The sequence below is a fragment of the Microplitis demolitor genome, chromosome 5 (genome assembly GCF_026212275.2).
Source record: "Microplitis demolitor isolate Queensland-Clemson2020A chromosome 5, iyMicDemo2.1a, whole genome shotgun sequence".
In the NCBI taxonomy this organism is placed as follows: domain Eukaryota; kingdom Metazoa; phylum Arthropoda; class Insecta; order Hymenoptera; family Braconidae; genus Microplitis; species Microplitis demolitor.
In genome coordinates this window covers 3699164-3717024 of record NC_068549.1, presented here as the reverse complement: position 1 = coordinate 3717024, position 17861 = coordinate 3699164, and the positions used below count along the sequence as shown (strand labels likewise).

The 17861-nt window shown below is 30.4% G+C and overlaps 1 protein-coding gene across 1 annotated transcript in view; it reads right to left on the bottom strand.

Annotated features, from left to right (window-relative positions):
- The window catches only part of LOC103569003 (uncharacterized), a 33951-nt gene extending 16371 nt beyond the window's left edge, over window positions 1-17580 (bottom strand). Inside the window, exon 1 of the mRNA XM_008546067.2 lies at window positions 17223-17580. Coding sequence (XP_008544289.1) covers window positions 17223-17248 — 26 coding nt within the window. The 5' untranslated portion in view covers window positions 17249-17580. The remainder of the gene's footprint in view (window positions 1-17222) is intronic.
- Window positions 17581-17861: the final 281 nt, after the last annotated feature.

The following is a 17861-nucleotide window of genomic DNA, read 5'->3' as shown; positions in this document are numbered from 1 at the left end:
AGTTACTCGCCGTGAGGGTTAACGACGTACGTTAACGTAACACAGCAAAACATGTGTTGACTGCCTGGAGAGACAAGAATAGCATGTTCTTGTTGTTGTTTTCTGTATATTCTATATTCTATATCTATCTATATCTGTACATATATATATATATATGTACATAGACGAGTGAAAGGAGGAAAGGTAAAAGGAGTGTTCTCTCGGCTTTGATGATACTCATCCACATATATAAATATCTATCTATACCTGCATACCTATGTACACATATATGTGTATAAAAGATGTTTAAGAAATATAAGAAACAAGAATACGTGGCCTGAAGGATACTACAAGTTACCGTTGCATTTTAACCAGTTCGATATGCCAACTAGATCAGGATATTTCGAAATCATAAAATCAAATCAAATCAACCCAAGCCAAACCAGAACAAAATAAACAAATATTTAAATAGATAATGTGTATTATATACTTTTGCATATTTCATTTCAATGTAAATTCAATCAATTGATAATAAATTACTATGATTACTTTAAAATTGAAATCATTTATCTTAAGGAGAATGTCTACGGAGAAAAATGGAGACAAAAAATTTACGAATTTTTATTATCCTGTCGACCGAACTTGAAACAGGAAGTCGAGTCGAAAAATTATTACGCTGCACTACAATTATTATTGTAAGCCTCTTAAAATTTTTTATTGTCTACTATCATTCCTAATTTAGACAAATAATATATCAGTTTTAAGTGTATAAAATTTTTTGTAGTATAGCATAATAGTTTTTTGGCAACTTCCTGTTTTAAGTTAGATCGACAGCATAATAAAAATTCGTAGCTTTCTTAAGTCCATTTTTCTCCATGTCTATTGGATAGAAGTAGCATTTGTGGCCACTACTCCATTTTCGGACATTTAATTAATGAAGAAGTATAAACAAAAATTTCTATTGCAATAGTGTGATAAGTGTCTTTGCACACATTTTAAAAATTAATTATATCACTGCATCTTTTACAAATTGTTTTATTAAAATTTCTAAAGTGGCCAAAACTGGCGCTAAAGTAGCTAAAAATGGTACCTATACTACTTTCCGGAGTAAAATGAAAATGAAAATGACCTGACATGAACAAATAAATTATTAGATCAGATAATTTAGCTATTGAATGTACAACAGTTGAGTTAATGATTTAAAGGATGGATTTATAGTTTGAAAGGGTAGTTAAAGACAAGTAGTATGTACAATGTTTTAAGTAGTTTTAACTAGTGTATATGCCACTCCTTCACTGGCTTAAACTCCGAGCCGAGTAACGCCTAAGGAGATATTAACACCTGTTGGTATGGACTGTTCCATGTCTATATTGTGTACACCCAAGACTTTATTTATGTCTGCGTCTTTATATCTGGTTAACTAACAACGACTTAATTGGCTGCGATTTTAATGCGGTATCCAATGCCGAAGAACATAAAAACAGTTGCGTTAATGTATCAAGTTACGAGTTTATATTTGTGATGTTTGATGTTAATAATTTTTACTGTTACTTCTCGTTTTACATTAAAAATACCGCTTATTAAGTGGTTTTAATAATTATCGTCAATTATAAATTACTAAAAGTGAAGTTTAATTAGCGAATTCGTAAAACTGTTCATTTTATCATGTAGCTTAATATTTTTAAGTGATTCCGTTTATTTAAGCACTAATTCATATTTTGCGAGCGTAAAAAAAAATTTTTTTTTTCGGTTAGATTACAAGGTGTGAAAAGGTTTGATAGATTGTGTGCTATGACTTAATGATGATAATAAATCACTTGTAAATATATTTAGAGAAAGGAAGGAAGAGATATATTTTCGACTTTGTTTCACGTTAAGTGGAAATGTAAGTACATACACGCAAGACACATCTGAGTCGGTGAATACTGAAAAGTAAAAAGAGCAAGATTGAAGACATAGAAGAAGAAGAAGAAGAAGAAGAAGAAGAAGAACAACAAGGAGTAGCAGATTCATGCGTGGTTTCGGACTGATCGACAGAAGAAATGTTGGTTGAGCGAGCGACTAGTGTGATTACTGTGGCATTGAGGGCTCTTCTGCATGCGGTTATAAAAAAGGATAAAGTATAAAAATAAAAGCTCAACGAGAGTCAACTGGATTACACTTGGGTTGAAACGTTGGCTTGATCAAACAAAATAGATGGGATTGCTTTTCCGTGATCTTCACTATACTCAAGAGCGTCTAAGTGCCCTAAGACCCCTCGGCAATTGCGGTTACAAGCTCCAGAGATGGAAAAAGATTATACTTACATGTATATCTTTCTTACAAATCCACTGTAAATAAAACTAATATTTTTTATTTTTTTTATTACACCCTACATTACAACTGTACATTCAAATTATTGTTATTATGTCATATGTTTTTTATTAATCAACTTTATAAAATTATACAAGAGATGTGTAAATCAAACATCATTACTGAAAACTTTTAAGGAAATTGTTTCTACACTCTGTATACACAGACATTTATTCAACGACGCGTAACCAAATACTCTTGGGTCATTTCCGGGCTCTTAGATAGCCTGCCTCGTTTTTCCTCATCCCACAAAATGATATGAGTATAAAAATTTTTTTCCTACAATCATACTTTAATTATCATCAGTCAAGATAAATCAACATGCGCTTGTTAAATATTAAATTTTATCTCTCGCACGTAAAAAATGTAAATATGAATAAATGTATGACCTATATAACAACATCCACTAGAGCATATTTAACATGACGAGGCTTCTTGATGATGTACCTTCTTGAATTTCTTTAAAAACCTACACGGTAGTATAAATATTGAAATGTAGTATCATTATATACCCACAAGACACTTGATATTTAAGATCAACTCGAGTGGTCAGTAGCACCAAAGCACCAGTAGTTACCAGCATCACCATCAGCATCAGTGGATCAGTATTATTATACCGTTAACCACTTCTATTAATAATTAATAACAGTACCTACAATGCGCAAACGTTATTTATTACCTACTTCCGATTCATAATTCATCGAAATGAAGGATCTCGGTTCCCGGTGGACTTAACAGATGCAAAAGACAATGCTTTTATCGCAATGACTGTACGTCTGTGTGTAAATATTTATTCCAACTGCTGTTGCAACCTGTACTCGTAACTCGTATTTATATTTATCCACTTTAACTGGGTAAAATACAGCAAAGATCATAAAGCTATTTATTCCTTGTCATGCTCAGTGACTCAGTAACAACTGACCCAGCAATCAAAACCATCAAAGTCCCGCAGTGTGGTGATGAGAATTGACGATCAGTTTTATCGGTTACTATGGTAACATCACAGCAACACGACCAAGACCAAGACCAAGACCAAGACCACGACCACGGCCAAGATCAAGACCATGATGATGTTTTTTACCTTTTTTTTTATCGTGGCTTCACTTCCCGACCTAGGTCAATTATCCTCAAGTTACGCTTGACTACTAAATCTCGACGCCTTCTATCTTATATAAGTTAATACTCTTTTACTTTAATAGTCGGGTTGCTCGATTGACCATGGGAGAAGCCAGGGAGCTATCTAACCGTGAGCTGCCCACAAGGGATATATACATATACATATATATAATCGATTTGACGAGGTCAAGAGGTAACCGCAGGAGTTTGAAATTTTAACAAATTAGAATCGGAGAATTGCATTGTACAATTGAATATACGATGATAAAAAGCTGTTTTATGGTTTCATTTAAGTGTTTATACCAGTTTTTGATAGCACCAGAACAATTGCCGAGATCGCTGGGTTGAAATAAAAGGCATCAAAGGTCTTTGTTGGAACTGTTGCTGATTGTTGATATCTAAAAACTGACCATTTTTCTCCCTGTAGATATGTACAAAGGACGAACAAGAAGCAACTCTATCTGGTGGTGCTTTGTTCCCACGGCCTTTGCGGCTTCTTGGCAACGCAAATGCTGGTTAAGAGGAGTCAGCAGGGCAATCTTGTGGGAGTCGGTCCTCGGTATACAGTGGACATGCGGACGCTTAGAGGGTAATTTTACTTAAGGGGAATCCCTCGCGGTAGACACGAGTCTCTTCTTGTCTTCATTATCATCATAATGGTTTAAACTTAACAACCACCAGCAGGATTAGGATTAAATCATAGACAGCCAGCGTCAGCAAACAACAACACCAATCAGCTAAACCAACAGCTACGGTAGCTGTAAACCTAGCAAGGGTTAAAGTAGCCATTTGTAAAACAAGCTGTAATGCCTCTGATGACTTTCTGGCATTTAACTTAGAAGTTATTAAACGTGAGGTTTCATTCAAATCGACTTAAGACATTACTCCGACGAGGTTAACTTGGATAAAAAAGCCTTGTTGTACTAGACGGGGTAATTAGACTGATAAGACAACATCATAATTAGTTTAAGCAATCGTCGCTCTCCTGGGAGATTTAATTCTGTTAGTTTATATTGTGATTCAAGTTAAGTTAATATAAGCCGGGTCTATTATGTATATATATATTTAAATATATATTTTTTATAAAGTATGGCGAGATCATTGCCCGACCTTCTCGAACTCGTGGTAAGTTTAATGTGATGTAAGAGAGTAACAAAGACGTATGACAGTATAGTTAAGTGTACAAGACACAACCGGTCTCTCACTCTCTTCCCGGCTCAGAAAGACCGGCTGATGAGTGCTATGCCGTCACCGCGGCCGTCGAGACTAGACGGCCACCCAACTTACTCAACGCCTTTCATTCTGTTACTCAAGACCTTCACCGCTAATAATATTGAGTTACGTGACAGAGAAAAAGATCATGACCGCTAGAAAATTGCTAGTTCATCATTAATATCGATCTCTGCATTTATAATATGAGTGTCATCTATTAAATATACATATATATGTATATTTATACGTTTCAAGACCAAGTGACGTTAACGATTGTTGATAGGTATTAATTAGTTTGAGCATTTAAAATACTTGACAAACTTGTCTTTACGTCCTTGAGTGTCAAGGCTAAGAAAATTATAATATATATATAAATAAATATATAATTGATTGACATAATTGATAATTATTATCTAATCCGTGAAAGTAAATTGAAAAATTTTTTTACACAGTTTTTATCTCCAGTAAAGTGTAAAAATATAAAAAGTATATAATTAAATTAAGTATTTTCTAGACTTGATATATATATTTATATATTATTAAAAACCTATTTAAAATTGATATAAATTTAAAATAATATAATATTATTTAAAATTATTGCTGTTTTCAAAGAAATCCAATATTTCTAGATGATCGATTCTAAGTAGTATGACTGTACGAATGTGCCGCGCATTAACTGCTACTGTATTACACCAGTAGACATTAAAAAAAGAGTACCTCAGCTCGATAAACCATCTTTTAGTAAGGTATTGTAAGTTAAACTATAATAAAACCCACAGCTGCTAAGCGGATTTATAACTTTCAAAGAAACTCACCAACATACCATAAGCTTTTATATATATTTAGTATGTTGGTAGGATGTCTTGCAGATCTATAGACGTATAAATGTATAAATCTACAGAGTAATGTCGGCTGCGGTTATTAATTATTATAAAATGTATCCCCGACACTTAACTTCTTTACGGTGTGGCGCAAGTGGTGATAGTGGTGATCATCAAAAAGCTATTGAATTATCTATAACCTAGAAGTAACTACCCCGCCTTCGAGTCACGACTAACCCAGCTTCCTAGCCATCATAAAATGATATATTCTATGACTTGTTTCTCACTCTTACTCGTAATCTCGCCGTAAACTTTTCGAAAATGCCAGAGCCTTGAGTAGGTGAGCTAAGAAGAAGAAAAAGAAGAAGAAGAAGCATAATAAGAAGATGGTATTCCAGGAAATAAAACCCCTAGCCGTGAAATAATCGTTAACGGGGCTGATGATGGTTAAAATAAAACATGGGCTTCGTATTATCGCCTTCTAGCAGCTTATAATGCACTTAGAGAGGATATACTCATCCAAATCCGCTCTACTCTTGTTTAGTTACATACATAGATAAATGTATATATATGCTATGGTTTAAAGCGTTTGGTCGAGCGCAAATGGATGGCCAGTAAATGTAGTTATACAACTTACTGCACACATTATCTATCGCGAATAAGTAAAAGAAGGATCAGTAGTAGGCGAGGCGAGTTGATCTCGATTATTCTCCTGGGGTATCTAACGTTTTAGCTCTAGTTTGTTTATTTTGCTTTCTCCGGCAGCCGGGCAACCTTGAGTTGTGCATCAGTTAGAGATCTTTAATGTATTTATATTTAGATTTTTTTATTTTTATGGCTGTGGGTATGTGGGTTTCTATAGAGGTATAATGAGAGAGGAGAAATAAAAATATATTGAGGGAGAGACGTTTACTTGGGACGCCATCTGGAACGGTCCGTTACTCTAGATGACTTTTTCGCGTTTAGCGTTACTCTGAGATATCCGACTGCAATCGACCGAGAAGAAAATTTCTCAAGGACTTGGCTGTGTTATAATTGATAGCGATCGATTAGGTAATAAATGATATTGTCGTTGTGATACTTTTTTTTTTATTTAATCAACTTTTATGGGTAAAGTGTCTAAACATTGTTATGGGTGATTAGTCATTGCAGCTTTTAATGAACGGGAAAAAAAATATTAAGGACAATTATTTGCAACGTAAACTGTTAGATCCTGTTATAAGACACTTGAGAATTATTTATCGAGTTAATTTCAATAAATTGAGTCACGATCGATAGATTCTGCTGGTTATTAATAAGAATTAAAATTTTTTAAAAATATAATTAATAATTATTTTTATAATTATCTATTTCTTTTCTCAAATTTTATTACGAAAAATTTTTTTATTTCAAATTTATTTATGGATCTTCATAATTAATAAAAGTTGTTTTTTTAACAGACCTCATTTTGCAAAAAATAAGACAAAAAAATATCTATACACTGTAGAAAAATACTGGGGTAAATCCAGGTGTAGGTGTTAAATTTCAACACCGAAAGCGGTATGTTAAAATATCACCGTCGAAGGTGTAAATACATTTTATTTTCTAATTTCTGTTTCGAACTGTAAGACATTTTATTTTCTAATTTCTATACGAGGAATTTTTTTTTTACACCGATTTAACACCGCCTACACTTGTGGTGTTAAATTGAGTCCATTTTTAACACCGCTCTTCTTATAGTATTGCAATTGAAAATTAGCCTCTTTTTTTTTAAACAAACAAAAAATAGAAACTAGCATATTCTAGATAAAGAAAGTCCTTTTTTCATAGTGCTCTTATTTTCCCGCGTCTTTCCTACAAAAAATTAACTTCTCAATCTTCCGGTCGAAAAGAGAAAAAATTTAAAATAACATCCTCAAATTTTTTCTTTAACAAATAGTCATTAATTATTAAGTAGAAAATTTTAAAAATAAATTGTTAAGACTCACTCACACGAAACAAAAGTTTAAAAAAATTTTATTGTTCTCACTTTTAATTATTACCAACAATAAAGCAAAGGCGAGAGCAAAGCCCTTTGCTTACGCAACGCGTACATGGGCGTTAAAAAAAAAAGCAATTGCTCAAGTTCATGAACTCATTAAAATAAGTCAAGAAAAGATTGATCGCAATCTCTTATTCTCTTCCCCGGTAACTATTTTTTGTACTTAGCAAAACCTGTCCTCATTATCTAATAAATCCCACGTTAAAATATCAAAACAAATTAATTAAACTATAATTTTAAAAAAGTTGAGATAATAAACATTAATAATTAATATTTAGCGATTAATAAAAATTAAACGGCAGATGTGCGATCCGCATAAGAGGAAATCTGATAAATATATAACACTGAAAGGTATATAAGATATTATAAGTTACGCAAACAAGATTGTGGCTAATTATTTTGTTGCACCAGGGGCAACATCAAAGTACATATTTTCCAATGAACACGATAGTGTTCCGCGTTCCAAGTATTTTCTCTCAGCACGGCTCCAAGAATACCGGGCGTAACAGCAACAAATTGCTCCGTTTGTAGGTCTCCATTGTAAAAGGATAAAAAAAAATAAAACAATGCAACCAAAAAAAAAAAAGTATTAACTTAAGAAGAACAGCAAGAATAAAAAATAAATAAAACAAAATAACAAATAACAAAAAGGACTGTAGGATTGCAAGTTGGCGTGGTCGTGATGAGAGAGCGGGATAAAAAAAATTACACTTCACTCTTGACTCGCATTTAGCAGTGCATTTCCTCCTTACAGTTTATAGTATAGAGTATTAAGTGTAGGTGTGTATATATATATATATATATGTATGTATATATGTATATGTATCCGTATGTTATCCGGCAGATAACTTTAAGATGGTAAACATTACACCAGCGAGATATCTCGATTCGAGGATCATTTTACTCTCTTAAGGAAGGTTAGAGTACATGCATTTACGAGAAGACGTGGAAGTTATACAGCTGAGCTTCGTTAAAGGGCGCAAATCAACTTAAACCTTTTTTTATTAAACCTTCACCTCTTTTTGTATTTATATTTTCTTGTATCCCTTTACTTCCTATTTATCGTGGAAATTCCACTAGGCTGCTAATGTTACCGTACACCACGTGGCTGCAATCAGGGATAATGTAATTTGTGTATATATGATCTTAAGTTGAGTTTAGTCACGAATTCATTATATAATCATGCTGTATGTTGTCTGATAAATCTTGACGATGATGAATTAGTTTACGAGAAACTTTAAAACTTTATTTTATTTATCATGTTTACATTTTTTTGACACGCGACTAATTAAAAAAAAATTATGAATTATGTTGGAAAATTTTTTTTTTGAATTATAAAAATCATCAAGTTATTATCATTATCACGAGCAAACATGCACATTATTATTTAGATGAATTTGATTACGTTAAACTTTTTTGCAAGTAATTTACAAGAAGAAAATTGATACAAAAAAAAAAAAAATGAATTTTTACTAGTTTTTATCTTAAAACAAAAGTCATAAATATTTTTCAACTGGCAATTGATTTTTGAAAAAGTTTAACAAAAAAAATTTCAAAATAACGCTCAATTGTATTTACAAAAGTTATTTTGGAATGTTTAAAAACCATTTAAAATATAATTTTTTTTTTTTTTATAAAATTTTGGGGGTACTCCGTTTTATCTACCCTACCTCCTTCCTCTATATTGACAGAATAACTAAAATATTAATTTGTTAAAAAAAACAAAATACGATTTTTTTTTTCCCGCGTAATTTAAATGTAATTCGAATGATATAGATAAATTTATTAATCTCGATATTTGGCCATAAAAAATGTCTTAAAACCATGAAAAGACAAATTTGAGTCAAGACCTTTTTTAATGATATCAAATGTAATAACTTAACTAATTTTATCAAATAGATATGAGTGGAAAAAAATTTCCTTATTCTCTTAATAATATAAATTATTATTATTATTTTATTGCTATTATTGATAATGTATTAAGAGTGATCAAAAAGCACGTGTTACTTCTAACGTTATATTACAACGCCTTGATTCTTCTTACATTATTTCTTCTCTTTTATTTCTGGGGTATATATATATAGATGTAAATGTATATGGAATAAAGCCTCTCGCACTTAATCAACGCTAGCGTAATTGGGTACCGGCCCATTCTCGTGTTGCATATATACGTGCGTCTCTTGCATTATTGCCTCTACCTCGTGCAGAGTATTACCTTTTATATAGCCACGTTCACTACAAAGTGGGTAAATTGTCAGGATCATGAGCAACTATAAGGTTATATATATATCTATATATATAAAATACCATTCAGCGGTTTAACATCTGTTTGATTTCGCGTTACTTGTTTTTCTATTTTACAAATAAATCATCTGAAGCGACCTCGACCTAAATTGAGGTCGATTCACAGACGTTCAACTGTTATAATGATATAAGTATAAGAAATATAGCCGGTAAAGTGCAAAATCCTTGAACTTGAATTATAAAATAACTTATGTAATAATATATATGCTTGGTTAAATCATTTCTCTTTAAAAAAATTTTTATTTTAATTATTGGAGAGTAAAAATAGTAAACGTTAGGATTTTTGTAATTATGGAAGTGTAGACATTAAATAAAATTATAAATTTTAAATGGTGAGTTGTTTAACGATAGGATTCGCGGAATTTTAAGTAACTGCTGCTGGTGATTACTGAATGTTTAATATGGAGTTTTATGGAACAATAGTGTTTTATGTACTCGCGTATTACGCACCATAGTAACATTATATTTTTTGGACTAGAAAAAATTATGAGCTTTAAATTATACTGCTGCCGTTTTTGAGATATTTTTATTAAACCATTAAATTATTCAAGTACTTAATAAATTATGTACTTGAACTTAAAAATTAGTAATCTAAAAGAAAAAAAAATTTTTCGGAGCAAAACGGGGTATTGCGAAAAAAGTTTTTTTATATTGAATTTTACGCATTTAGAAACCTCAACAAACAAACTGAAGACGAAAATCTTGACAAAAATTTTTTTTTTCACTGAAGTCTCAGTAAAAAAATACACCGCCGTGCCTCACGTACTTCATTATACCCATCCTTTTTTACTGTATCTTTCAGACGAACCTTAAGACCATTCTCAGGCAGTGTCTCCACTTTTTAAAAATTTTCAATGACTCAATTGCCAGAAGCGCATCAAAATTTTATCAATTGATTAAAAAAAAAAATTAAAATATTAATTAAAAAATGGAAAATTCGACTGAGATATAGATTTTAAAAAATTACACAGTTGATGTCAATTGGGGGTTAAACCAAATTTGAAAAACAAATTTCAGTAAAATTTTCATCAATTCAAAAGTTCAAATTTAAAAATTTTGTAGGCTAAAATTTATTCAAAAAATTTTGTTTAACTCCTAATTGATGACAACTGTAGTGATTTTTAAAAAATTCTACATCTCGGCGAAACTGTTCTTTCAATTAAAATCTTAATTAATTAGTAAAATTTTAATATGATTGACAGTTGAAAGTCATTGCATATTTTTAAAAAGTGGAGAATGGGCACTATTTGAGAATACCCTTAAATTAAAGTACTGTAACTGTATACAAAATATCTACAAGATAACATAAAGTAAAAGAAATTCGCTTGATAACAATGCAAAAGAATTTCCCTGACTCTTTAGCACAGAAACTCTTTCAATATTCAAAGAAAAAATGATTATAAATATAAATTATCACAAACAATTAGCCCACATATTATACAGTATAATTTTCGTAACGTTACATTTTTTTTGTTATAACATTATATATAGCATATATATATGTACCGAAGGTAGCAGTATCTAATTACAATCTACTGAAACAGTTTCCTCCATTACATAAAACGAAACATTTTTCATAATTTCAAGGCTGGGCTTCATTAAAAACGTAACGAACACAATTATCGCCAATAAAAAAAATCCCATCTCTCCTTTCCCAACTCGGTTTATTTATTTAACTTATTTATTTACAAATCTATATATATGCAATAATATTTTTTTATTTAAAATTGTTATAATAAATAAGTTAACTCCATAAGAAGTGAAAGATCCGTTACAGAGTTACGTTATTCACCTGCATTTCTACTTCTCTCATTGAATAGTTAAACCATCCAATCACTTAATGAATAGTCATTGTAGAGTTATTATATAATCATTAGATTATATATAAGGGAGACGAGAAGAATTTTAAATAATAATAAAGAACCTACGAGCCCTATGTTTACATTTAATAACCCATAATTAAAATAATTGCAATTTAGTTGCAATTACAATTGAATTTTTAATAACAATAATAAAATAATTAAAAATAATATATTTATAAATTAATTAATAATAATAATCATATTAATTATTATTATCATTATTATTAAATTAATGAGCTAAAGGGAAATGATTTAATCAGATGTTTATAAATATATATAGATATATATGAAAGCGAGAGGAATATAAGAAAACCGGTGAGAGTGTTTCGTGAAACACGTCGTGTCTCATTACCGAAGCTTGTCACCTCGGTCATCTTGGATTTGTTTTTACCTCTACTCTATCATGGTACAGTGACTAGTCTTGGATAAAACGGTGGGTGGCGAGCTGGGTCTGTCTCCACACCGTTAAGGTCAATGTACAAAACATCTTAGTTGCATAAACATATAATATATATATATATATATATATATATATATATATATATATATAAATTTATATATACGATATGATATGATATGTAATGCATCTAAACACCATGTTACATGTTATATGATGTTACTCATGGGATTTACCTACCTCATTTAGAGTTAAGTCACCGGTATAGAGATATATTGAGGTTGAGGTACTGTATGAAGGTAATGTTAACCAACGATTAAGTAAAAGTTACCTAAGGGCCTCCCCATACCCAATGAAATTAAATATTTATTCTATTTATATCATAATAGCGCTGGGTTTATCTTCTCTACATCCAGGAAATTATTTAAAATTACTTTCCAGGATATAATAACTCTATGTGATCACATTAAGTGATCATTTCCTGCCACCATAGATTTTCTAACGACAAAGCTTAATGTATATCATATCTTTTTAATCATTTTTATACTTCATTACTAAACACATCATTTTATCTGATAATTAAAAGTGTGTACCGACTGAATATTCGTTTAATTAAAGTATTCATACTTGGGGAAAGTTTTTTTTATTTGTGTAATCGTGATAACAGCTAATGATCTATAAGTTATATAAGCTATTCAATATTCATACTAATGGATTTTAAGTTTGATTAAAATTTTATTTTTTCGTTGAATAGTTCAATGAATCATTTATTATTTTCAATACTTGGTAATAAAAATAAATACGAATTATATTGTCTATAATCCATCATAATTTTTAAGAATAAATGAAATTCAATAAGACAAGGTTAATATACTATTATTATTATTTCCAAGTTTTAAAAAAATATTTTTAAAAGCAAAAGGTTTTTGATCTCGCAGGTAAACTGCGTCATAAAACTTGAGTTTACGAGCAGCGTGTTTTAGCGTACATACGTACAATTACTTATTCTCATTGTAATGAGTACTGAAAACGAAAGACCAAAGAATTACCATTTTTGTGAGCACCCTGACCCCCGTTTAAACCTTTTAATGCTCGTCTAATACACAATAAATTGGCGATGTTTTAAATTTTCTCATACCAATTCTATTTTTTTTCTTTTTATTCCTATTTCTATTTCTATTTCTATTTCTATTGGTAATGTAACTTGAACCACGCATCAGTTCCCTTAAGTATCTATATAGGTATTGGTCAGTAAGTACGGGCGTAGAGCGTCGATTACTCATTTATACGAGGCCATTATCCCTACCATATAAAACTGCCACCCGCGAATAATTCGCCTTGCGTAGGCACTACTTCGTCTTCCATAGAATATAATATAAAAAATAAAACCAGGGACGTTATGTAGCAAAGGATGAAGGATATAGGAGTAAAATAAAATAGTAAAAGAAGCGAGTTGAGAGAGGAAAGAGGAAGGATTCATGAGAAACATCTTTATCGTTAGATCTGGCGTCCGGATGGGATCCCAAGTGCTTCAGAGAGCGACATGCACCGAGTAGTAACATTGCTAAAAACTTTTTCTCTTTTATAGTCTCTCTGTCTATGTTTCTATATATATGTATATATATTTATATATATATCTTGTTCTCTCGCTCTCGTTTTCCGTCCTCCGGGCGTCTCGTTTATTCTCGGCATCGGAGCGTATTACGGCTATTCATTAACGTGTAATTGACTTTTCAATACGAGTAGGCGGAGGAGAGAAAAAGAGACAGAGATAGAGAGAAAGAGAGAGAAAAGTAAAATAAAACTTAAAAAGATGGGATGAGTTACGATCGGATAATCCGACGTTCGATTCAAGATCTCAGAAAGATCGTTTGCTAATGTGTACTTTCGGGATTGCTCAGAGGTCGTTAAGACTCCACCTCATCATCTTACATCAATACGCAACTTTATACTGCTTTATTACCGACCAACATTTTCAAATAAATTAACAAATTATTTATTTTACTGCAATTTATTTTGGCAATCAAAAAAATTACGTGTCGAAATTAAAGATTGCACTCGAATTTATTTAAAAATAATTTTATAAGTAAATATAAATTTTAAAAATTTTCTCAATTTTCTACTTTAAGAATTTTTAATTTTTTTCTTCACGAACTTTTTAAATTTAATTATTTTATCTTGAATATTATTAAATAAAAAAAAATTTAATGCATAAATTACAAATTTTATGAACTTTCTATGAATTTATTCATATAAAAATAAAAATGAATTTTTTCGTGAATAAAAAATCGTAGAGTAATTTAAAAAAAAAAAAAAAACATGGATAGAAAAATTAGAGTAAAATACTTTTAGTGTAAAAAAAAATGTGTTAGCATTTTAGTATAATTTGCATTTGTAATAAATTCCGAGTTGCGCATGTGCTATCATAACAACTGGTACAGTACATTTTCCAGAATTTATCTGTAAGACTATAACTGGATGAAATAGTGTTGCGCGGTCAAATACGAGAATGATGTTCTCAAGTTAAGTTACTAAAGTTATATGGAAAGAACGGAGTGTCTAGAGATTTTATGGTCTAGTATGTTATGGATCGAATAGACCAAGCCCGTCCACATTACAATAATTCCTCACCAGATGCTTTCTTTATCTCTTTTGCATTCAGTTTCGTAGACAAAAAATAATATATTTTCTTATTATCTAGAGCACTGGCATAACTTGTTTGATTCTCAGTAAAAGTCACCAGTGTCTTGTAACGAACAACAACAACAACAACAACAACAACAGAGAAAGGAGAGCTGAAGAACTATTGCTCTCCAATAGTCATTTTAAGAATTACCGTTCAGATGATTATTCTTTCACTCTTAAATCTTTATCTTTGTCTTTTCTCAAATAACCAATTTAAATCGTATACTTAGTGCTATTTTTTTTATTTTACAATATACTTAAAAATTTTTGCCGTTATAATTTTATCTTTTATTATCTATTATAAATTTTTTAAATATTTAACCGTATCTATAATTTTTTATTATTAATAAAATATATTTATTACTTAATGTTCGTAATTTAAAGTAGAAATTGATTTTTTTTTACTTGTCATTTTTTTTTTAAATTGGCTTTTAAAAAAATTTTTTTTCCCGCCAATATTTCATTTTAAAAATAATAAAATTTAATCAATAAAGTGAAAATAATGATGATTGAAAAATAAAATATTTTATATGCAACTTAATAAAATATTTAATTATTTAATTATATAGACACGTTTTATAGATACACGTATACATACTCCAGAAAAGTTACGTTATATTTAATAATATCATTCATCTTATTGGTCACTTATTCACAGTATAAAGAGCGTAACATAAATAACCGCGTAAATTTAAATATCTTCAGTTAGTTTAATTAGATAACGGAGTGAATCGGCAAAATGAAACTCGTCTACTCAAGTACTATCAGCGGATAGCAGCTATAGCTGCTCAGATTTAAATATTTAAGTTTACAATTTAAATGACACAACATATTTTATATATAAAACATACTTTATACAATAATTAACAAGAGCGCCAGAATAATAGTCACCTCATATGATATAAAATATAAAATCTCAACGAAAACAAACTAAAAGTATATTTTAAAAAGTGTGATCTTTTTACACATATATAAGAACGTTAACGGAACGCACGTGTCGTGGTTAGTTGACCACTTTAATAGCGTTTTCGTGTTAAGTTCACGACTTCGGTAGCCGTAAGAGAACGTACTAGACAATTTAAGGGCAATGGCACTTTAGAAATTTTTTATTAATCTAAAAAACCCGGGGTAAGTCCACGAGGTGTAGGTGTTAAAATTTGTGTTAAATTTTAGCATTTAAAAATTTGAAATTTTAAATTAAATTATTGGTGATTGAAATTGCGGGCGTAAAATTTTTTAATTTTTAAATAAATTACACTGTAAAAAATAAGATATTGACATCAAACTTCTTAAGAGTTTAACAAATTTCCTCTTCAGTGAAACCAAATCCGTTTAACCCAAGTACTAGTTTGTCTCAAGAAAATTATTTTTATTTTTATTTAATTAAAATCTCTACTCGATTATAAGAAAGCTTAAGCGTTAATGTATAAAATAAATAAGTACACAGCAAATTTAAATTTCCTTTAAATTTTTATATATTTTTTGTATGTAATACATTTTTTTTTTCTAATTTCTGTACGTGGAATTTTTTTACACCGATTTAACACCGCCAAATTACACCACCTTACTTGTGTTATTTAATTTAAACACCAGTCTTTTAGCAGTTTAATTTAAACTAATTAGATTTCGTTATTAAATTATTAGCACATCCGTACCAATAAATCCCTACCTACATACATTACGCGAATAAAATGGAAATTAGTACCAGGTTCACCTCAACATAAATCAGCTTAAAGTTGTTTGCTTTTTTTTGTTCTTTCTAAATTTAAAAGCCCAACCTTAAGTGGCTTAAGGTAAATTCCACATTACATTACATTAGCCAATAAATTAAACTCGTTAAATGTAATATCACATTCCTGTATAGATAATATATATTTTCCATAGAAGGTGTAGTAGTTGGTAGTGGTAATACGTAATACCTTATACCTTATAACTTACGAATGTTATATATTTTAAAATCTGAGGGTAGTCGTGCGACACAAGCCCATGCCTAGCTGTAAATCGACCACACCGTGACGTAAATGATATTAGTCATCGAGCAGAGTACTCGCGTTCGCTTCCTTCTCATCATCATCTTAGTCTTATTCTACTGCATCTTCTATTTCTTGTATTCCTCTATTTTTATTATATAGACATACTTTTATCCTACTGCTTTATTTATTTTTTTTTTTTATTATTATCAATTTTTTTTCCTCATTTGCTTTTGCTTTCCTCTTCCGTCAATGATCCACCAACGACACGCTAATATTTACGTCTACAGAACTGTGGTTATAATGTCCCGTTTCATTTAACTTTGATATATTTTTATCCGTTTTTTAATTAAAGTAAATTGTAGACTTCAAATTTTTTTTTTTACTACAATTTTTTTTTTTTAAATTTAAAGTAAAATAATAGAGCAGAATTTTTTTTTCTTGATAAAAAAAAAATTAATTTTTTTATTTTTAAATTAATAAATAAATTTTTTTTTAAAATACCTTGCAAAGAGATTCTTCTTATCCATTTTGACTCCTTAAGTCTTGATTAATTGAAAACCAACAAAAAATAGTCAAATTCACAGTGAAAAAATAAGAGCACAAATAATAAATAAAAAATAAATAAAATCACACAAATAGCACTATTTGTAAGCGTTGAATGTTCACGTAGATATAATAATAATGTAATATATTAAGTTACCGGAAGAGATAGGCTGGGTGAAGAGTTGTAAGATTGATAATAAAATGTCCTTGTATGAACCGAGGCAACTCTTCACCTTGAAGACGACGTACCAGTCAGAAAGAGTCTCTTTGGCTCTTCTGCGTTGGCTGCTGATGCAAGAGTGGGCGAACAATTCCAATTGCCTTCTCTCACTCTTTCTTTAGCTCTTCTAGAGGGAGAGTTGCAGTGTACACACACCAGGTATATAGAGTGGAGGAGAACAGACAAGGACTGCAGACTAGAGTCGAGGAGAGAGCAACTAAAAAGAAGGAGGTGGACAACAAGGTGGTGGAGATTAAGGAGGAGAAGGAAGAGGATAGATGATGATGAAGAAGGAAGTGACGGTGGATATGTGAATATATATGTATATGTATGTTATATATCGTGTTATAAGGAAGATATTAGAGTTGAGAGAAAGA